The sequence below is a fragment of the Scardinius erythrophthalmus genome, assembly GCF_964197995.2.
Source record: "Scardinius erythrophthalmus genome assembly, chromosome: 22".
Classification (NCBI taxonomy): domain Eukaryota; kingdom Metazoa; phylum Chordata; class Actinopteri; order Cypriniformes; family Leuciscidae; genus Scardinius; species Scardinius erythrophthalmus.
The window spans coordinates 16,979,903-17,004,374 of NC_138242.1; the positions used below are offsets into that span (position 1 = coordinate 16,979,903).

General features: G+C 41.8%; 1 protein-coding gene across 3 annotated transcripts in view; it reads left to right on the forward strand.

Annotated features, from left to right (window-relative positions):
- stau2 (staufen double-stranded RNA binding protein 2) overlaps window positions 1–23,165 on the forward strand; it is a 127,607-nt gene extending 104,442 nt beyond the window's left edge. For 2 of the 3 annotated variants that reach the window (XM_081353448.1, XM_081353450.1), the window contains 2 exons: window positions 11,738–11,844; window positions 21,989–23,165. In XM_081353448.1, coding sequence (XP_081209574.1) covers window positions 11,738–11,844; window positions 21,989–22,082 — 201 coding nt within the window. In that variant the 3' untranslated portion in view covers window positions 22,083–23,165. The remainder of the gene's footprint in view (window positions 1–11,737; window positions 11,845–21,988) is intronic. The other variant, XM_081353449.1, reaches the window with a different exon arrangement.
- Window positions 23,166–24,472: the final 1,307 nt, after the last annotated feature.

Consider the following 24,472-nt stretch of genomic DNA (forward strand, 5'->3'; position numbering starts at 1 on the left):
TTTATATTAATTTTATTTAAGTTTTTTAGTTTTTGTTAACAGTAACACTTGTTCCTAACGGTTCTTCACGCCTAACCCTCATGTTCTTTTCTCACCTGTCTGATTAGATAATCCTCAATCAACAATTGGTGTTGAGAGCATGTGTTCATGTGAAAGACAATGTGAAACGCTTAGGGGGCAGGGTGGCTTTTTATTTTGACCTTGTTCGCATAACAGGGAGCAGGTTTTATCTCTTCAAGCACTGAAAAAATGTAACGCTTCCACTCTGTGCTGAGTGCAACTGATGTTTTTACAATCAGCTAGGAGCCCAGCAGACGCGAGTTTAGAACGTGTTGATGAGCGGCAATAAATTACGTGTGAATGTGCGGAGCATTTATCACTCGCCATTTTCACCATTATCGCTTCAACAACAGACAGAAAAGAGGGTCTCTTTGTTCTTGTCTGAAGAGGGGTTGTGTACTCATCTCTGATGCTCCTACAGAAGTGTCGAAATAGTCTGGAAGCTGGATTTGATAAGCGGCTGAAATTCCACATCTCCCTCCTATTGGTTTCTTCTTTATGTGTGATTTCACAGCCCATTGAGCCGAGGGCTCTGGTATGTCCTGCTTCCAGAGTGGCTCATTCGGAATGGTGCTCATCTGCTCCTCGTCTGATATCTGGCCTGTTCCAGACTTTATGGATGTGAAATATAGGTGTTGTAGGACGGGGAGCCTCTCCTCTCCGGGCGCTTTGGGCGCAGGACGGCAAGTTTCAAAACGAGAGGCAGGAATGTTACTGTGAGTTGTCTCCAGAGCTTTGATGTCTGGAGAACGGTGGGCTTTCTGTGGGATCTTCTTTCCATCGGCCTCTCACATTACTGCTGCGCTCCGGAGGGTCGCTGGCAGAACGGATTTATATGCCCCTATTAAAAATGGGAACAACTGTTTTTCCCCACTGTACAATAACCTGCACATGCAGCTGATCATTCATTAAGTGATTTAGCAAAAGTGATAATACACACAAAAATGATGATTCTGTCATCATTTACTCACCTTCATGTTGTTACAAACCATACACGTTTTTTTTGTGAGAAACTTTTTTTTTTTTAATCTCAGGAAAGCAACATAAAAGTGGTCCATGAAACAGTCCAAATGAAAGTAGTAGCAAATTAAATCATTCAGAATCAAATGATTAATTTCACTCTAAAGAATGATTCATATATGAATTCAACATTGCTACATCTCAGAGGAAGAGCTAAGGTAAATTTTCAGTCAATAACGCAATAAACTTAATAAAGACTACCTTTATGACACTTTTTTGGTGCTTTTGGGTCCATTTTGAATCTTCATTGTAATTGCATGAAAAAAGAGCAACCAGCACATTCTTAAATTTCTTTTTTGTTTTCCACAAAAGAAAGTAAGTAACACAGATTTTATTCATTGAGATTTTAAAAGTCATGCAGATTTATTGTGTAGTATCCAGTGAGTAAAGACCTGTTCACACCAAAGACGACTATAATGAAAACTATAAAGTTTTGTGAGAATACACAAAAACTTCTGTGAGAATAGTTAAGTCCACACTACAGCAAGAGGAACAATACTGTTGAATAACTTCCAGAGTGATTTTTTTTTTATAGCTGATGAACGATAAAAACACTGACAGCCAATAAGAATCTATCCAACTTTAAAAAGCTTGATCATTTCAAGTGGCAGTGCACAGAAAGTTTTCATGTGTTGGCGTGGACACCAATGTAGTTATAGTTATCTTTAAAGTAAAATTTCTTGGTGTTTAATCATGACAGAATTTTCATATTTTGGTGAACAGTCCATTTAAACCACAATAAAGAGATTTTCTTTCGTCTCCCCTCCTTAGCGGCTGTAATAATTGTTTAGTCTAGGATGAGATATGTCACAACTTCACCGCTGTGAGTCATCCATAAATTTTAATTCTTCCATTTAGCTCTGATCCTGTGGCATTAGCGATTTGACGAGAAAGCAGCTCTGACTCTTTTGATGTCAACAGCCTGTAAAGTTGTGTAATAAATAAAACAAAGAGCAGGATTTGTGTTTCCATTCACTCACGCGAGCTTTGGACGGCTCAGAAACCCATCTGTTGGACAGTGGAGAAAAAGCCACTTGTGAGGGTGAGCCCGAGCAAAAGAGATTGTGTCTGTGTGTACACCTGCAGAGTGTTTGATTGCGTTTCAGATTGTGGGCCTGTTTATAGTGCTGCCAAAGACGCAGCGAGCGGTTCCTCGTCGTCAGTGGTTAATGGAGGACTAAATGGGCTGTGTCTTCAGCAGCATGTCTCATAGAGATGAGGTGGCAGAGAAAACAAATGATGAAATGCCGATCAAAGGCCAGCAGGGGACCAGGACTGATGCTCTTGGAGTGGACCGTGGATGAGCTTTGGTGGGAAGCTGTGCCGGACCATGGGAAAAACCCACCGGTCCACCAGATGAGAGCTAAAGCCTGGGCTTCATCTCTCCCCAGTAAAAACAGGAGATGATCAGGTCTAAAAACATACACTACTACGCCCATCTTGCAAATGTTCCCTCTAGTCTATACAAAGAAGTTGGACTGAATGTTCTCAGAATCATAGACAATTATGCTTATTGGAGCCATGGCCTAGTGCAGTGGTTCCCACACTTTTTCTTCCAGCCTCCCTTTTGTAGATTTTCAAGCACCCCCCTCCATACTCAGCCATGACCTTGCTTGCAAAATCCTATAGGATTTATTTGAATTTGTAATTAATACAGTACTAAAACTTTTTTAGGCAACACACTGTGGTCTCTCTTCATTACCTACCATTGAACTGGTTAATCCAAGGGAGAGATATGCCTCATTTTTTATTTTTATTTCAAAAGTCTTGAGGGTGTCCACGCTGGATGCGACCAAGCGGACTTTGCAAATCCAATTGTTCTTTGTGTAAGAAGTTGCGTGAGCGCTTGACGTACGTCAGAAATAGAATGGGAATCAGTTTACTGTCGGGAAATTGTTGTGTTTCACCGCATCCGATGTAGACAGCATCACTGATCATAATGGGTTCTATCTGCTTTTGTCGCATCACAACGTGCCGCTCACGTCTAGTGAAGACAGGATGTATTGTTGTGATGTTTGAAGTAGATTCATCGTCTGCTTTACATTTGCCTGGCACTCCATTAACAAACTAGTCCATATATTTAGTGCAGAATCTTGCATCATTCATTTATATTGATGCACAGCTCCCTGCAATACTCAATTCTGATTCTTCAATCATGTTATCTAGTGGTCTATTATTCCACGACAACAACTACTGCAACTGATAACAGATCGCTCAAGCGGGTACTGCGAGTTATCTTGCGGTAAAATGTCAAATTGATATTTTGTTCAATTATTGACTTATGTGGCAGGTAGCTGCATAATACGTAGGGTAATTTCACAGTGGGGTCTTGTATCACCCTGAAGAGGTTTCTTTTGCATAACAATCTGCTGACTGTACACTATCCCTTAGTCTTGCCATACCTCCTTTTTATAACTCCAGCTCCCCCCCCAGTTTGGGAACCACTGGCCTTGGGGTAAGCAAAGATTGATTGAGCCTCTGTGTTTATGTGGGAAATGCTATCCTGTCCTGAATCCTGTCCTCTTCTAGTAATAAAAAAAGACAAAAAGGCTCTCTGGGGCTAATTCACCAGTGAGTTGTACCAATATTGTGCAATATTTCATGCTTAGAACTTAACATGCAGTCCAACTTAACCAGACATTCATACAGTGGGCTCCACACATATCAGCACTCTTGGTAAATATGAGCAAAACTGATTGTAAAATTTCTCCTCTTAGTCTTTCATTCAAAATATTCACAAAAATGTAACCTTTAATTAATGTAAAATAGTTGAAAGACAAAATTCTTATCATAAAACAGATATTATTTTTCTGAAATGTATTCCACAATTATTGGCACACCTACAAATTCCAAAGTTCGCCTTAGTGATCAGGAACACTTAAGTGATAAGTCATGACTTCCTGTTTCACTGTACTCTAAATATGATGTGACATAGGGTTGCGCGATATGCTCCATTTTCATATCGTCCTATCGTCAGCCTGTGAGATCGGCGATTCACGATATTATCGTGAGGGGGGCGGGGCTTACTCATCAATTTGCTTGTTTTATTACTTCGTTTTAAATGAGAATCTCTTTCTTTTTTGCTAGCAAAGGTGGAGTGTTTATTAATAGGCTAAATCAGGTTATTTCCTGGTACAGTGAGGTAAAAAAAGATCCTAATCATTCTTGTATCTGACTCGGAGTATTTCAACATGTCAGCGGGAAATTTACGGACACACTATCCTCTCATGCCGTTACAGATCTCCAGTATTTTGACTGTAGGCTTCTGCACGAGATGTGAACACGTTTTAATTTCTTGGGTCAAGAAAGAGTCGGAGTCTGCGATATATGTCCTCCTACCAGTGCTCTCTCTGTCTGGATGCACTTCACTTATGCGCACCGCACTTCAATAACACAGGTTATTGTGTTTTAAATGGCAGGAGAAATCAGAGGCAAAAATATAAAAGTCGATCGGTTATACGCCTACTTAAACTTATGACTTGTCTCTGATAAAGGAAAACGGGTTAATCCGTTTACATGACCACATGCATTGTCAGTTTATTCAGCATAATCGAGTTAATAACGTGCATGTAAACGCGCTCAATCCCTGAAAACGAAAGCAGAAACGGACTGCGCTTTCACTGCATTAACAGCACGTTCTCCCAGAGACGACGGTGGATAACGGTAGGCTACAGCAACTATATTAATTTACTGGCTTAATATTTCTCTTGTGGACTTACATTATTAACAGCGAAAAAATTTGATGAATATTTCTTGTTAAACAAGTTTGAAGTTGCTTGTGATTTTCACAGATGGCAGAGTTTCACAGATGCTTTGTGAACTAAAGACTTTTATTAGGCCTAGGCGGCCTATATCATTATCATCGATAGGCCTATTATTATTATTATGATTCATATTTTGTAATTGTATTGTTTTTAGTGTTATTAGTGTCATTAAATATTTTGTTAAAGTGCTATGGAAACAAAATAGCCTACTGACGAACAACGATGCCGCGTCTTCATCTTGGTATAAGAATGATGCGTTTGTTAAAACAAGCACTCTTGACAATTTGTGAATGGATCACCTTGCAATGAAATTTCGTTGTGGGATGCAGTTTTGTTTTTGTTTTTTGTCTGTTTTAAAAACATTTTCTTTGAGGAGTCCTCATACGCGCGTGATGTTGCAAGTGTGGTTATGTGGTGATGTCGTTATGAATTTAGGCAAGGCAAATATAATTGTAGTTCCTAGTTAATTTAATAACTATACTAGCTTCATAATAATAATAATAATAATAATGATTTAATACATTAATGGAAAAACGAGCCAATTATCGTATTGATATCGTCAAAGGCATCTGCCATCGGCGATATCTCTGTCTATCGTCGATACACGATACTATCGTCTATCGGCACAACCCTAATGTGACATACAGGCCAAATTCCTATAGTCATCCATCAAGACCTGAACATACAGTAATGATGTGTGATTGAGCTGTACAAATCATAAAATGTCTATAAGATAATAGTTTAATTGTTGGAATACTCTTCTTCCACTATCTAGGCAATAATTAAGAAGTTTAAATCAACTGGAGATGGTAACAATCTTTCTGGAATAGGACATGTGTCTATATTGGCCCCACACACCCTGAGGAGGATGGTTCGAGCCACCAAACTGTAAGGATCAAAGCTGGAGAATTGCTGCTAGTTGGGTCTTGGGGTCAGAAAATTTCCAAAACTATGATCAGACCATAGCCATATAACCACTTCTTGTTTGGGAAGACTTTGGTGACATCTAACAGCAATCTTATGCCCCTAGAGGCGTTACTGGATCTTTCAGTGGGACTTATGGTCAGAGTAGAACAAAATAAGGTTTTTAGAAAAACACTAGAGGTGGGTTTGGCATAAACAGAAACATAGCCATGTGGAAAATTACCTCATTCCCATTGTGAAGTATGCTGGTGGATCTTTAATGCTGTGGGGCTAATTTTCTTCCAAAAACCCTGAACAACTTGTTAGGAAACACAGATCATAAATCAACACATGACTGACCCTGCCAGGAGGCTTAAACTAGGCCGTGGTTTGGATCTTCCAACACGACAACAATCTAAAGCTCATCTCAAAATAAACAACAGAATAGTTCACTGACCACATAATGAATGTTTTGCCATGGACATAGCAGTCCCCTGACCCAAACCTCATAAAAAATCTGTGGGATGAGCTGAAGAAAAGAGTCCACATGCATGGTCCTCTGAATCTGGATCGGGAGAGATTCTGTATGGAGGAATGGTCTCAGATCTCTTGCCATATGTTCATCAACCTTATTATCCAAAAATATATTTTTTTTTCTAGAAATTTCATGTTAAAATTTGAATATCAAATATGATGCTTCAGGCTTTTAAGGAACGTTTAATTGTACATCTTTCAATCATGATTGTATTGCATTGCTTTGGAGGTTTTGTATGTTTATCTGAATTTCATCTTACTCTTTGGCCGTATAAAAATCAGCAACTGCACTAAATTGCATGTTTTCTTGCTCAAATATGAGCTGCATAATCATACTATATGGCTCATAAAAGCCTGATGTCTCAAATATAGTATGATACTCAAAAAAAGCCTTTTTTTAGTATATATTTTAAATGTTTTGTCTAAAGATTTGTTGAACTGTTCTGTTTTCCTAAAAGTTTGGCTTTACAGAGATAAGATGACATTTTATTAAAAATACACTTATATTTAGTCATTTATCAGATGCACAAATAATGAACATCAGCATTTTATTATAAAACAACTGGTAACACTTTACAATAAGGTTCATTAGTTAATATATTAACTAACATGAACTAACAATGAGCAATACATTTGTTACAGTATTTATTAATCTTTGTTAATATTAGGGAATACAAATATAGCTGTTCATTGTTTGTTCATATTAGTTCACAGTGCATTAACTAATGTTAACAAATGCAACCTTTGATTTGAATAATGTATTAGTAAATGTTGAAATTAATATTAACAAAGATTGATAAATGCTGAAGAAGTATTGTTCATTCTTAGTTCATGTTAACTAAGCTAGTTAACTAATGTTAACTAATGAACCTTATTGTAAAGTGTTCCCAAACAACTGATAATAATGAACTCTTTAGTGAATCAACTAAGAATCCTTAAGTGAATTGTGTGCTAAAACAACAGTGCATGCAAATAAATAACGGTATAAGTTGGCGCAATACATTTTTAGTGAATCCCCCCCGCAATGTCTTTACTACAGGGACCAACTGAATGTAGTTAATGCTTGCTTTCTACGCTCCATGTCCTTGAGTGATAGGCTGTCAGATTCTCTCCACTTCAGCTTGAAGGCTTCCATGTTATCCTTGTTGGATGCCCCCCCTGTGAGAGCCAGGTCGATAGAGGTGCTTGGCCCTGTCGATCCATCACCTCCCTCCCTGTCCGTAAACTGGCCTCAAAGGCATAGAGCTCATCTCTTGGGGAAAGCGCCACTGTTTAGCCAAGGCAGTGAAGGAAATGAAAATCTAATCAGTGAAACCATTAAAGCGGCTTAGAAAAATGACTCCTCACTGTCCTTTGACAAAGTCCTCCGTTCGTCTTCCTCTACCCGCCTTTTAGTCCGCACCGAGATATTTAGCTTTGACACATTCCACATTCCGCCTTTTTTCCGTTCGTTTGAATCCAACGGTGAGCTGATGAATGCGTCCCGCAAAGTAGCGCACGTCAAGATTTATCGATTGAGCTCACTAATGCCTTCGCTGAGTGGTGGTGTGTTATCTAAAGCAGGGGGAGAGATGTGGGGGTGTCACCTGGGGTCCCAGCACAGCGCTACTTCTGATCTGATGTTCTCAACGACAGAGATTGACCACTTCCAGGTTGGAGGGCTAGACTAAACATATTTCAGTCCATCAGTGATTCGGCGGGCTCACTCTATCTCATTAGAAAAATAATGATGTAATTGACTGTTGTTACAATAGATAGTCGGATATTTATCTTTGAGCCCACTGTTTGGTGATGGGCTGCCGGGCCTTTATCACAAGCCTGTCTTCTCCCGCTTGATTCATGGTCTTTGTCTGGCAGTGCAAAAGCAGATGCTGCTTATTTACTCAGAGACTGTAATGGCACACACACACACACACACACACACACACACACACACAACACCGGTAATTACCCTTTTGATTGCAATTTATTGGCCACAGGAGAGGATGAGTTATACGCTTTGTACCGTAGAGGAATCTGCATCCGAATCCATCAAAAGGCTAAGCTTGCACTCGCGTCTCAAGCCTAATTTTTAGCCAGCATGCATGGCTTAGGACGCGAGGCTGTTTAAACATACCTTAGATGTCAGAGTCAAAAGTGGTTTTGATTGAATTTAGAAACTTTTTTTTATTATTTATCAGGCACATTGAATCTTGGAATGGTGTTGTTTTCATTCCCTCTCCATGTTTCCATATCGTGCATAATATGTTCCCTGAAGTAAATTAAATGCATATTGAAGTCAAACAGCAGAGTATGAAGTTGGCCTCAAATGATTTATACAGCATTCAGGAAGTCATTTTGGTGTTCTCTCTCTTTCATAGCAGTCCTGAGAACTGTTCGTTTACCGGGAAAGCTCAGAATGCCTTTAAATTATCGTCTGGAATATTGAACAATTTCCTGGCTGAATAATGTCCTCCTTATTGAGCCTTTTACACACTTGTCATCAATCACAAGAACAAATTTCATTTAAACCTGATTTATTACTGGTCCAAACGCCGCTGGGAATTTACATGCATGCACTAGGTAACAGACTGCAGCCGTACAATATGTTCCATTATAGATAAGGGCTCGTTTTCCAAAGATTTCTCAACTTGATAAGACATTCCACACATAAAAACACCCAAAAGGGCTCCTTAAATGGATAAATATATGTGCTGTGATAGAATGACTTTTCAGCGTTCACAGTGATTTGACTGTCGTCCCTGCAGATGTGATGGCATAAACTCACTAATGTGGCTCATTGTCATGGACTGCACTCATTTCCTGTGCTTTGGCCAGCTCAACTGAAATTTTCACATTAGCACATGATGAACCATTCTTTGAGATGTTAAGTCAGAGTCTTGGCTTTTGTCAAGGTTCTGTAAGTAGGATTGGATTTGTTTCAAGCCTGTCCTATTTATTGACTATGAGGCTTTCCGACTGTTAGAACTGGCCCTGAAAAGCAACCATTTAAGCCACACTTAAAAATATATGAACATATATTTATATACACACAGTATACACACTACTGTTCAAAAGTTTGATGTCAGTAAGATTTATGTTAAATAAAAACTTTTATTGAGTAAAGATGCATTAAACTGGTCAGAAGTGACAAAATATACTTAGTGTTTTTAATGTTTGATTTTTAATAAATTACATTCTTTTAAACTTTATATTCATAAAAAAAAAAATCCTGGAAAAAAATTAGGGTTTCCACAACAATACAGCAGCACAACTGTTTTCAACATTGACAATAATGAGACATTTTTCTTGATCAGCAAATCATCATATTAGAATGATTTCTGAAGGATCATGTGACGCTGAAGACTGGAGTAATGTTGAAAAGTCATCGTTGTCATCTCTGGAATAAATTCAACATTAAAATATATTGAATTAATAATATAAACCCGTTATTTTAAGTATCTTTGATTGAAAAAATTGGACACTTCTTGGTAACCAAACGTTAGTGTGGTGTTTGCAGATGCCATTCGATTTGATGTTTTGCATCAAAGTCAATAACATTTTAGACATGTTTAAGTGTAAATTAAACATCGGTCCACTATGTACTATATCCTTCATAGTATAAATATGATTGATCTAAGATCATGTGATACATAATACTCATGAAAGTCTGTTCCATCTGATATGGACACACACATATAGATGCAACAGGGTGCCTGACACAATTAGCTGCCGTTATTTGATCTGGCCAAAACCTGATTAATCAGGGTGAGGAATGCACACACATCTGTGCGTGTGTGGTGTCCACGCCTCATGAGTGGGTTGGGGTGCTGGGGGGGTTTGGGTTCAGAGGGAATAGGCTGTCAGCTGTGAGAAATATGTCATGGTTGTTGCGTCCCAAGCTGCACATCTGGTGCTCATTGGCAGGATGCTGGAGAGAGCATCAGCCCCGACATCCAGGTGGACCTGCCAATTCTCAACCCGCTTCTGTCACTGCAAGGGTCTCCCCTCAGCAACTGCACGCTTTTCTCGCACTCTGTCCCTCTTGAGCCATGATTCTCAGTCACACTCATTTTCTTTTGACCTGCTGAACGAGGCTTCAGGGATTGTGACAGATATGCTGACTATCATGTTCTGTAAGATTTCTGAACGTCCACTTGAGAAGAGAAGCATCTGCCTGTAATCTCTGATGGCCAACTCGCATTCAGTCCTGCAGGGATACACTTCCTTTTTATAAATGATGCATTTAAGGCGATTATGTGCATTTGATAGGGCTTGGTAAAACCAAACATTCATTTTGGAACTTGGATTCAGTTGTCCACCTCATACAGATACATGTTGAATGGAAGTGACAAGAAGAGGAATTTGTTGAATTGCAATACAAACACTATCTCACAACAAAGGAATTTCATTAGTCTTACACAAGTTTTAGGACATTGGGAAATTACATTAATAATATTAACAAAAATTACACAGATTGGTGCTTTTTATGGTTCCTTTTTAACTTATTGGATTTCCAGTGTTTTTATTGTTATCTAAAACTGCAAAAAAAAAAAAGAAAAAAAGTTTGATTCATTGAAATAAAGCTGAAATAAAATAAATATTAGATGAAAAACTTAAACTTAGAAAATATGCCTTGGCAACTAACTGAAATAAATAAATTGAAGTACTTCAATTAAAAAAACTAAAATATAAACTAAAAAATAGTGGCTATATATATATATATATATATATATATATATATATATATATATATATATATATATATATATATATATATATATATATATATATCCATCTAATACAGCCATTAAAATTAAAATATATTTTAATTTTGCCATATATCAGCACACAATTTCAACCACATTATAAGTAACGTTGTAATAATTTCAGTCTGATCATAAAAAATATTTTTAGAGTTCTGGAAAATGTATTGTTCTTCATATATGAAATACAAATGTCTGTAAGTGCCATTCTAAACATTTAAACTAACAACAAATATATTTCAGTACATTTTTATCCTACTTCAGTTAAGTCTTTTTATGTTACTTTACCAGTTTTAAACTTATGGACAAACTTAATGGATTTTTTGAAGTTTCTCATTGGCTTTGGACTCAATGACTTTTTGGAGCAAAACAGGATATTAGTTTCACCTGTGTTATCAGACGTTATTATTTCAGCACACTTTGTCTCCACACTTGATTTATTGCTAATTTTTTGCATATCGGCCCACAGCGTGGCTGATCGGCAACGTAAATCCCACTCATTGGCTGGAGGACATGCAAGCCAGAAAACGTTGACCTAATAACATTAGATAAACGTTAGATAAACAGAGATCTGGAAAGAGCCAAACAAAACAGAGGGAGCAGAAAGCGTCCTGTCAGTCTCAGGTTTCTGATAGTAAGTGTTATTTAAAAAGCAGCTGATGTGTGTTATGTTGTCTTACTCAAAGCCATCTGTTTCCTTACCTCACACAGGCTGCTCTTAGTGCCTTGAAACAGCTGTCAGAACAAGGACTGGACCCAGTGGATGGACCAATCGAGGTGGAAAATGGATCATGTGACATGTATGTACACACAGAGCCGTAAGTACGCCACTTCACCCGCACCTCCACCAACACCTCCATTTCAGCAAGGATCACATATGTAAATGACTCCCAACCAGAAGAAATCTGTCATGGTCTCGATGACGTTATATAAATGACAAAAGTGCTCAGAGGCAGTCTGGGTAGCCATTGCCTTTTATGTAAACTGTTAGGAGATTCTCCAGATGATTTAATGAAACGGACATGATTTATACCTTTTTCCATTTAAATATTTACAGATCATCATGTTAGCAGCCTTGAAATGCTTCCCATGTGTTGTTCCAAGCAGAGTTAGCTTAATTTAAGCCAATATATTGGCCTGATTCTGGCATAAACCAGAATTAAATCAGTGTTTTGAGTGTTTTGAATGCTGTTCCGAAATTCATGATGTAAGAACAGTTCATTTCATAAGTAAATATAAGTTTATTTATTTTCACAACTGTCACTGTAAGTATACAACACTGTTTGAATGATTAATTATAAGTTGTGTAATAAGGGTGGGGACACAAAATAAAATGCATTATTTTTTCTCATGAATAATAATTTTGCAAATATGACAGTCATAATTGATTTGCGAAATGGAAGATCTTATGCGTCTGTTTCATTAATTTGTTGTTTTATGTAACTGGCTGCAGTGCCAAAACAAAATTCTCAAAATATGATTTCCCATTCCAAAAAGTGGAGGAGAATTTATACAGATATGACGCTCCGGTTATAATGGTTGCTTTTCACCTGAATATGCAAAATAATGAAAGCTTTTTGACTAAATTAACTTTAATTTCACTGCCAGGAAAACAAACCAAAAATATCGATGACTCATCTTGCACGAGAGGTCTATCCAGATTTTTGGCCAATCATATTCTCTCTAGAATGAAAGCATCCCTCCACCTAATTTGATTAGCAAAGAAAAAGTAGCAAATAGGGGTGGGCGGTATACCGATAGATACGATTAACCGGTAGAAATTTGTCAACCGGTAGAGATTTTGGACTATCGTCTCTATCGTGGCTATGCTCATGTGACGTTGCTGTGCAGCGCTGTTACGAAAGCTTTTCATTTGCATGTGTTTTTAAGCATTGCGGTTTAAAAACAAGCGATTTTAAACCGTTGAAGCACAATACGCAGAGAAAGAGAACTCATTCCGGTATATGCGTGCCCTGTCTGAGAGACGAACGCAAATTAAGCCGTTGCTCATAAAGCACATGAGAACAGAACTTCCATTTTTGCAAGTATCCTCGTAAACACAGTCATTTATGTCTTAAGTGAATGTAAAGGGTTGAGAGGAAAAAACGCAGTTGAATAAGTATATTGGATCCGTGCATTTGGTCTTAAAGTGACTGCAGCCTAATATACCTGCTGCCGTTTGTGTCATTAATGATAATCAAACAACAAAAAATAGCTCTCAATGCACTTTACTGAATCACTTTTGTAACTTTAATAAGAACTAGTGCAAAGTGCCCGTGCAAAATCAGTTTTTGTGTGTGTTTTTAGTAATTGTTGGTTCGGTGTGTTTGAGTGCTCATTGTTACAATTACATAGCAAAAGTTCAGTGACATTTTTATTTGTGCTTGGTAGAAAGCAAATACTGATACTGACATAATGACATACAATAAATATGGAAAATTGAACTACAAGATTGAGGGAGCAGGATACACTGTGAACTCCGAGAAAACGCTACGCTTGAGCAAACAGTTTGTGAATAGGCTACTACAAATGATGGCCGTGAAAGAGACTGTGAACGCATTGAATAGGATATGTTTAGTTGGTGAATAGCATAGGCTACTATTACACAGTAGTGATAATGTTAAGCGCACTAGAATAAAATACAATATTCAGAAATAAACAGTGTAGCTGACTTACAGATTCAGTTAACATCCACAAGTGAATAAGCGCGACGATTCAGGGAGCAGGCTACACAGTGAACTCTGAGAAAACGCTACTTAAAGGGATACTCCACTTTTTTGGAAATAGGCTTATTTTACAACTCCCCCAGAGTTAAACAGTTGAGTTTTACCGTTTTCCTCTGGTCCTGCGCTGTGCTCACTCAGTGTCAATGTGAGAGGGGGAGTGGCCTGCGCTGTGCTCACTCGGTGTCAGTGTGAAAGGGGGAGTGGCCTGCGCTGTGCTCACTCGGTGTCAGTGTGAGGGGGAGTGGCCTGCGCTGTGCTCACTCGGTGTCAGTTTGAGAGGGGGAGTGGCCTGCGCTGTGCTCACTCAGTGTCAGTGTGAGAGGGGGAGTGGCCTCTGGTCCTGCGCTGTGCTCACTCAGTGTCAATGTGAGAGGGGGAGTGGCCTCTGATCCTGCGCTGTGCTCACTCAATGTCAGTGTGAGAGGGGGAGTGGCCTCTGGTCCTGCGCTGTGCTCACTCAGTGTCAGTGTGAGAGGGGGAGTGGCCTCTGGTGCTGCGCTGTGCTCACTCAGTGTCAGTGTGAGAGGGGGAGTGGCCTCTGGTCCTGCGCTGTGCTCACTCAGTGTCAATGTGAGAGGGGGAGTGGCCTCTGATCCTGCGCTGTGCTCACTCAATGTCAGTGTGAGAGGGGGAGTGGCCTCTGGTCCTGCGCTGTGCTCACTCAGTGTCAATGTGAGAGGGGGAGTGGCCTCTGGTCCTGCGCTGTGCTCACTCAGTGTCAATGTGAGAGGGGGAGTGGCCTCTGATCCTGCGCTGTGCTCACTCAATGTCAGTGTGAGAGGGGGAGTGGCCTCTGATCCTGCGCTGTGCTCACTCAGTGTCAATGTGAGAGGGGGAGTGGCCTCTGATCCTGCGCTGTGCTCACTCAGTGTCAATGTGAGAGGGGGAGTGGCCTCTGATCCTGCGCTGTGCTCACTCAATGTCAGTGTGAGAGGGGGAGTGGCCTCTGGTCCTGCGCTGTGCTCACTCAATGTCAGTGTGAGAGGGGGAGTGGCCTCTGGTCCTGCGCTGTGCTCACTCAGTGTCAGTGTGAGAGGGGGAGTGGCCTGCGCTGTGCTCACTCAGTGTCAGTGTGAGAGGGGGAGTGGCCTGCGCTGTGCTCACTCAGTGTCAGTGTGAGAGGGGGAGTGGCCTGCGCTGTGCTCACACAGTGTCAGTGTGAGAGGGGGAGTGGCCTGCGCTGTGCTCACTCAGTGTCAATGTGAGAGGGGGAGTGGCCTCTGATCCTGCGCTGTGCTCACTCAATGTCAGTGTGAGAGGGGGAGTGGCCTCTGATCCTGCGCTGTGCTCACTCAATGTCAGTGTGAGAGGGGGAGTGGCCTTTGGTCCTGCGCTGTGCTCACTCAATGTCAGTGTGAGAGGGGGAGTGGCCTCTGATCCTGCGCTGTGCTCACTCAGTGTCAATGTGAGAGGGGGAGTGGCCTCTGATCCTGCGCTGTGCTCACTCGGTGTCAGTGTGAGAGGGGGAGTGGCCTGCGCTGTGCTCACTCGGTGTCAGTGTGAGGGGGAGTGGCCTGCGCTGTGCTCACTCGGTGTCAGTTTGAGAGGGGGAGTGGCCTGCGCTGTGCTCACTCAGTGTCAGTGTGAGAGGGGGAGTGGCCTCTGATCCTGCGCTGTGCTCACTCAATGTCAGTGTGAGAGGGGGAGTGGCCAGCTGTGCTCACTCAGTGTCAATGTGAGAGGGGGAGTGGCCTCTGGTCCTGCGCTGTGCTCACTCAGTGTCAATGTGAGAGGGGGAGTGGCCTCTGATCCTGCGCTGTGCTCACTCAATGTCAGTGTGAGAGGGGGAGTGGCCTCTGGTGCTGCGCTGTGCTCACTCAGTGTCAGTGTGAGAGGGGGAGTGGCCTCTGGTCCTGCGCTGTGCTCACTCAGTGTCAATGTGAGAGGGGGAGTGGCCTCTGATCCTGCGCTGTGCTCACTCAATGTCAGTGTGAGAGGGGGAGTGGCCTCTGGTCCTGCGCTGTGCTCACTCAGTGTCAGTGTGAGAGGGGGAGTGGCCTCTGGTGCTGCGCTGTGCTCACTCAGTGTCAGTGTGAGAGGGGGAGTGGCCTCTGGTCCTGCGCTGTGCTCACTCAGTGTCAATGTGAGAGGGGGAGTGGCCTCTGATCCTGCGCTGTGCTCACTCAATGTCAGTGTGAGAGGGTGAGTGGCCTCTGGTCCTGCGCTGTGCTCACTCAGTGTCAATGTGAGAGGGGGAGTGGCCTCTGGTCCTGCGCTGTGCTCACTCAGTGTCAATGTGAGAGGGGGAGTGGCCTCTGATCCTGCGCTGTGCTCACTCAATGTCAGTGTGAGAGGGGGAGTGGCCTCTGATCCTGCGCTGTGCTCACTCAGTGTCAATGTGAGAGGGGGAGTGGCCTCTGATCCTGCGCTGTGCTCACTCAGTGTCAATGTGAGAGGGGGAGTGGCCTCTGATCCTGCGCTGTGCTCACTCAATGTCAGTGTGAGAGGGGGAGTGGCCTCTGGTCCTGCGCTGTGCTCACTCAATGTCAGTGTGAGAGGGGGAGTGGCCTCTGGTCCTGCGCTGTGCTCACTCAGTGTCAGTGTGAGAGGGGGAGTGGCCTGCGCTGTGCTCACTCTGTGTCAGTGTGAGAGGGGGAGTGGCCTGCGCTGTGCTCACTCAGTGTCAGTGTGAGAGGGGGAGTGGCCTGCGCTGTGCTCACACAGTGTCAGTGTGAGAGGGGGAGTGGCCTGCGCTGTGCTCACTCAGTGTCAATGTGAGAGGGGGAGTGGCCTCTGATCCTGCGCTGTGCTCACTCAATGTCAGTGTGAGAGGGGGAGTGGCCTCTGATCCTGCGCTGTGCTCACTCAGTGTCAATGTGAGAGGGGGAGTGGCCTCTGATCCTGCGCTGTGCTCACTCAATGTCAGTGTGAGAGGGGGAGTGGCCTCTGGTCCTGCGCTGTGCTCACTCAATGTCAGTGTGAGAGGGGGAGTGGCCTCTGATCCTGCGCTGTGCTCACTCAATGTCAGTGTGAGAGGGGGAGTGGCCTCTGGTCCTGCGCTGTGCTCACTCAATGTCAGTGTGAGAGGGGGAGTGGCCTCTGGTCCTGCGCTGTGCTCACTCAATGTCAGTGTGAGAGGGCGAGTGGCCTTTGGTCCTGCGCTGTGCTCACTCAATGTCAGTGTGAGAGGGGGAGTGGCCTCTGGTCCTGCGCTGTGCTCACTCAGTGTCAATGTGAGAGGGGGAGTGGCCTCTGGTCCTGCGCTGTGCTCACTCAGTGTCAATGTGAGAGGGGGAGTGGCCTCTGATCCTGCGCTCTGCTCACTCAATGTCAGTGTGAGAGGGGGAGTGGCCTCTGATCCTGCGCTGTGCTCACTCAGTGTCAATGTGAGAGGGGGAGTGGCCTCTGATCCTGCGCTGTGCTCACTCAGTGTCAATGTGAGAGGGGGAGTGGCCTCTGATCCTGCGCTGTGCTCACTCAATGTCAGTGTGAGAGGGGGAGTGGCCTCTGGTCCTGCGCTGTGCTCACTCAGTGTCAATGTGAGAGGGGGAGTGGCCTCTGATCCTGCGCTGTGCTCACTCAATGTCAGTGTGAGAGGGGGAGTGGTCTCTGGTCCTGCGCTGTGCTCACTCAGTGTCAATGTGAGAGGGGGAGTGGCCTCTGATCCTGCGCTGTGCTCACTCAATGTCAGTGTGAGAGGGGGAGTGGCCTCTGATCCTGCGCTGTGCTCACTCAGTGTCAATGTGAGAGGGGGAGTGGCCTCTGATCCTGCGCTGTGCTCACTCAATGTCAGTGTGAGAGGGGGAGTGGCCTCTGGTCCTGCGCTGTGCTCACTCAATGTCAGTGTGAGAGGGGGAGTGGCCTCTGATCCTGCGCTGTGCTCACTCAATGTCAGTGTGAGAGGGGGAGTGGCCTCTGGTCCTGCGCTGTGCTCACTCAATGTCAGTGTGAGAGGGGGAGTGGCCTCTGATCCTGCGCTGTGCTCACTCAATGTCAGTGTGAGAGGGGGAGTGGCCTCTGATCCTGCGCTGTGCTCACTCAGTGTCAATGTGAGAGGGGGAGTGGCCTCTGATCCTGCGCTGTGCTCACTCAATGTCAGTGTGAGAGGGGGAGTGGCCTCTGGTCCTGCGCTGTGCTCACTCAATGTCAGTGTGAGAGGGGGAGTGGCCTCTGGTCCTGCGCTGTGCTCACTCAGTGTCAGTGTGAGAGGGGGAGTGGCCTGCGCTGTGCTCACTCAGTGTCAGTGTGAGAGGGGGAGTGGCCTGCGCTGTGCTCACTCAGTGTCAGTGTGAGAGGGGGAGTGGCCTGCGCTGTGCTAACACAGTGTCAGTGTGAGAGGGGGAGTGGCCTGCGCTGTGCTCACTCAGTGTCAATGTGAGAGGGGGAGTGGCCTCTGGTCCTGCGCTGTGCTCACTCAGTGTCAGTGTGAGAGGGGGAGTGGCCTGCACTGTGCTCACTCAGTGTCAGTGTGAGAGGGGGAGTGGCCGGCGCTGTGCTCACACAGTGTCAGTGTGAGAGGGGGAGTGGCCTGCGCTGTGCTCACACAGTGTCAGTGTGAGAGGGGGAGTGGCCTGCGCTGTGCTCACTCAGTGTCAGTGTGAGAGGGGGAGTGGCCTGCGCTGTGCTTATTCAGTGTCAGTGTGAGAGGGGGAGTGGCCTGCGCTGTGCTCACTCAGTGTCAGTGTGAGAGGGGGAGTGGTCTGTGCTGTGCTCGCTCAGTGTCAGTGTGAGAGGGGGAGTGGCCTCTGGTCCTGCGCTGTGCTCACTCAAGGCTTGTTCGACTTCATGCAGCTCTGCGCAGACTGATCGGCGGCTGACTTGAAGCAGTGCATGCCGGTTAGAAATTTTGTCCGACTTGATACAGCGCCGATGCCACGTAACTGTGACGTATGCCATCAAAGTACTGTGAGAGCGATTCGAGAGTAGCCGGAGAACTCTTCTCAAGAGCGGCTGCACTGGGCTACACAAGGTCTGACGACGACACAGCTGTTCCACGATTGGCCGGATTCACTGCATGACAATGATCACGTGTGTTTCGTGTTTATTCAAACACCTTTAGTTCCTCTAAATTTCACAAATCAGTTTTTTATAACAGTAAACACTCTTTTCATGTAGTTGCGATGTTATATTGTGCCATGTTTATCAAATTAAAACTGATTCAAAAAAGCAGACTCCACTTCATTGATAGTAGCTTATGTTGAACTTTATTCTTGTTCAAACAGACGCTGTATGAAGCAGTACATAAAGTATTGACTGGAAATGTCTCTGAAACATCTGTGTATTATTTGGCAAATATTGCATTTATTTCACTTCAGCTGTGGCAAAGTATGCAAACACCACATGAGCGGTCACTACGGAAACCAGAAAGTGTCCGACTTCACGTCTCCGTTTGCAGCTCCTCCCCGCCTGCACACGGCTACTCTCGCCGATCGGTTACATCTAGCCGCAGACGATGTCGAACATACCTTCAATATGCAGTGTGAGAGGGGGAGTGGCCAGCGGCTAGAGCGGCAATAGCCAATGTGTGCTTCTTTTACCGATATATTTAACGATATCTTTTGCATTTCTAATACAAACAACGTCAAACTTGGCACTGCACTTACTCGTGCCCGTAGCGAGACACCTGTCAAGTTTGAAATCCATCGGACTAACGGTTCGAGAGATATGCGAATAATATACTCACACACATACACACACAGACAGACAGAAAGACGTTTCTGTAATTTATAGATAGATATAATATTCATAAGTAAACAGTGTTGCTGACTTGCATCCACAAATGAATAAGCAGGACTATTCAGGGAGCAGGCTACACAGTGCACTCCGAAAAAACGTTACGCTTGAGCAAACATTTTGTGAATAGGCTACTACAAATAATGACCGTGAATAAAATATAGTATTCAGAAGTAAACAGTGTAGCTGACTTAAAGGGATAGTTTACCCAAAAATGAAAATTTTGTCATCATTTACTCACCCTCAAGTTGTTCGAGAGATATGTTAATAACAGACACACACACACACACACACACACACACACACACACACACACACACACACAGACAGACGTATCTGTAATTTATAGATAGATAGATAGATAGATAGATAGATAGATAGATAGATAGATAGATAGATAGATAGATAGATAGATAGATAGATAGATATGCAGGCCTATATTTAATTTACACAGTGAATACTATGCAGTGACTTTTATGTTTGATTACTTTTTACAATTTATGTAGTAGTATTATTTCTAGCACTTGTTTTTTAGGTAGGTTTATTTAATTTGTTGTTCTATTGTTTTCCTATTTGCTTGTAATTAGTTTCTTTGTTCTTATTTTATCACTGTTTATTTGTCTTTAATAAGCTTTAGAGTTTTTTTTTGGACAGGCTAGTATTAGTTTTTTGTGATATTGAAATTGGTGACAAGAATTCTGACATTTCAATGGTAACAAAAAACAAAAATAACTATATTATGATATTTATCATTATCGTGATATACTCATATTGTGATGTAAGATTTTGGCTATTGGAACTACAGGCTATTGGAAGGAGCCCTTAAACTTCCTGTTTCAGTAGGAAACATGTCAGCGCAGGAAAGAGAACTACTCGTCAACCCATTTTATGTGGTATTTAGTTAGTACACACACACACACACACACACACACACACACACACACACACACACACACACACACACACACACACACAGAGAGTATAGTAAATATCAGTGGCAGGTGGAGCTCGTTTCTGATTTTGAGCTGCAGAGACGGACATGATTTGTCCTTTAAATGTCAACGTCTGAAACCTGGCAGCTCATTTCACTTAATCACTAAAAGGATTACAGACACACACACACACACACACACACACACACACACACACACACACACACACACACACACACACACACACACACACACACACACACACACACACACACACACACACACACACAACACTATATATATATATACTGGCTGAGCTTATCAAATTCAGAGTGCTTGATGCACACACACACAATATGCATTTTCCTTCAGTGGTGTTGCCCATTTCCCCAATCTGTCCAGCCGCAGTGGAAACCCTCACACCACTGAACTTCATGTCTTTGCATGATCCTCCTGTAATCAGAGGGATTGCTGTGGGAAAAATGAATCTCTGTCATATCCGTGATGAACAGGGCGCTGGATAATGAAATATGAGAATGGAAATGATAGACACACCAGAACGGAAATCACTCCAACCCGTTCAAGAATATTTTCATAGTAGGTGTGCCTAGGAAAAGGTTAGAGAAATGTTTATTTACAGTGGCTTCAGCTTCTCAGTGCAGCCGTGAGCTAGAACAGAACAAAGAGGAAAAATTACCCAGTTCAGCAGCCCATATAGGTCACAATGAAAGGGGCTGATGGGAGGGAAACACTTCAGCAAGAATCATTAAGATCCATTCTACTGCTCCTCACTACCATTCAAAAAGCTTTTAAGATTTTTGACAATTTATTTGATCAAAAATACAGTAAAACTGGTATAATGTGAAATATTATTACAATACAAAATAATGGTTCTCTATTTTAATGTATGTAAAATGTAATTTATTCCTGTGGTGACAGCTGAATTTTCAGCATCATTACTCCAGTCTTCAGTGTCACATGATCCTTCAGAAATCATAATAATATGCTGATTTGCTTGTGATTTGGTGCTGTGTAATGTTTTTTGTGGAAAGTGTGATACATTCTAAGTTCTAAAGAACACTATTTGTTTAAAATAGAAATCTTTTTCAACATGAAAAAAAAAAAGCCTTTACAGTCACTTTTGATCAATTTAATGTGTGCTTGATGAATTAAAATTTGAGCATACTTTTGAATGGTAGTGTTCATTATGAAATATGAATTCATAATGTTTATTATTTATTTTATTATACTTCATTTTTTAATCGTTTGCCTTTATATTTATTACGGATTTGATATATAATTCTGTATTTTGTATATTTTATATTAATTGTATTATTTATTACTTGCTGTTTTTAGGTATTGTATTACATGTATATTATTGTATTGTATTATTATTGGTCCTGTCAAATCAATTAATCATGATTAATCGCATCTAACATAAAAGTTTGCAAATATTTGTGTGTGTGTATATATATATATATATATATATATATATATATACACACACATATACATATACACATAATATATATTTAAAAACTTTTATGTTAGATGCAATTAATCGATTTGACAGCATTATTGTTATCATCTAACAGCATTGGTGATTAATCATAATTAATCTTCATTTGCAGACAAGCGAAACGTCTGGCCGAGAGGACAGACAACAAACCGACTAACTCAGGCACCACTGCTCAGGACTGCAAGGATTCAAAGGCCGTCGTCTAGGAGCTGATCCCACCCTTCTGCCCCGAAAGCCCCCACGACCGCCGCTGCATCCTTCTACACGTGTCAACATGCAATATGGTGGATGTGTCTCATGAATACGAAATGACAAAAAAAAAAAAAATGCATTCTTTGAGTCTATGTGAAGACAACACTATCTTAACACAACATTTATTTACTCTAGAGTTAACTAAAAAGAGCAAGCAAGTGAACTTAAAAAAAAAAAAATTATAAAAATGTAATGCATGGTAATGTTTAAAAATCAAGGGAAATTTCCCCATTTGATAGATGTTTGAATATTATTTTCACCTTGCCTCGAAGTGATATGGATTTAAACAGGCTTATGTCATGCCATTAGTATAAACAAAACATTATTGGGGAAAACAAAGTTGTGTATCTTAGTTGGGGGGGTTATATTATTTTCCTTTTCTCTTTAATCTATGAATAATAATGCTTGAGTATTTAAGTATTAACCAATGCCAGTGCTGTGAAGTCGTAGTTGTTGTCTTCATATATAGTCACCCAGCTTACCGTGTATGCTGACATAAAGCATTCATCTATCTATATGGATGTATATGACTTGTAGAAAATCATACGCAGAGGAAAAGAAAAACATATACTACGAGTGTAAACCAATGGATAAAGCTGACGCTAGAGGTGAGCAGCACAGGATCACGGCCAAACAGCTGATACACACTTGCCTCTTGCCTTCTATAAAGTTCCTTGAAATTAGAATTTCATTCAAGATTCTTGACAGAAACACAAGAGGCCCTGCATAGTGATCCGTGCCTCTTTAGCAAAGTCCTGTTTGACGATTGTTATCTTCTTCCTTCGGTTTTGTCCAGCACATCTACACCTATGTTGTGTGTTGTATTGACTCGATACATCAACTGAGTGCTTTTAAGGACTGCATTCTGGAGAAAAGAGAGGCTATAGACAGGCTGTCTTTTCGAAACGAAAGAGTCATAGAATTATCTGAAACTGGTAACTCACTGGAAGAGTGTTTTTCTCTCCCTGAAGATATACAGTTTTATAACAGACTTGTCAGTTACTTAAAATGCAGTAAAATCACGTCAGTTCATGTTGAAACCATTGTTGTCTGTTGTCTTCTTTTCCAATCGATTTTTACATTTTATGCCATGATGTTTCTAATAGTTTCTATATATTTCCAGGTTTAAATGGAAAAAGAAAATCCCACATTTTATGTCATAAAGACTGAGATTTATGGACCCCAATGTACATAAATCCAGAAAATTTGGTATCTAGCACATCGTGATAAGTTCCGAATTATCATGTTCTTTGTGCTACACAACCGGATTCATATTTTCCAGCCAACACATGGGTGTGAATTAAAAACCACAGGCGATTTGCTCAAGCATATGGTGTAGTGCTCTGTCATACCTAAAGGGACTTTAAGGCACAGTAACACATGAGTGTTTCAGGCATTGCGACAGCGGGCTAAAAATAAATCCATACTATAAGTCCATTCAGTATCACCAAGGAAACAGTCATTCATTCATAGCTAGAGGAAGATTTCTTCTCTATATCATTGCCATATAGGTCCAAGCTCATATTCTTCAGCAGATGAAATAACAAATCTATTAGCAAATGTGTGGTCATATTATTGAAATTTCAGTGCCATTTTGCAGGCAACAAATGCTCTATTGTTTATAGTGTAGTGATGTATGAAGTACCACTCACACAGAAATCATTTTCAAACCAAAAGTGGCAAATCCGTGACCAACTTGAACCCATTGCGAAATCTGAATGGGGAAATCTTTTGCCCTGGCATGAAATTTCTGATTGCGTGGTTTCCCAATGAAATGACTGGATTTCGCCCACAAAAATTCACCAAACAGTAAATGTGACCGCACCTTTATGCAATAAATCTTAGCAATTGTATAGCAATATGCTAAAAACAAACAGAACACCTTAGAAAGTATGTAGCTACGTGCTAAACATCACTCGTAACTCAGCAAATTGTATAGCAACACGCTAAAAACATTCTGAGCACCTTCATACAGGTACATGTATAGCAACATTCCACTCAGATTCTTAGCAAATGTTTAGCAATTCCCTAAAAACACCCAGAACACCTTGGCAAAAGAATAGCAACATGTTAAAAAACAACATTAGCAATGCATAAAAAACACTCTTAGCAAATGTATAGCAAGGTGTTAAAAACACCCAGGACATAGTGAATGTATAGTAAGGTACTAAAAACACTCAGAACACCTTAACACTTATCAAATATAGCAACATGTTAAAAACACTCAGAACACCTTAGCACTTATCAAATATAGCAACATGCTAAAAACACAGAGAACACCTTAGCACTTATCAAATATATAGCAACATGCTAAAAACACACAGAACACCTTAGCACTTATCAA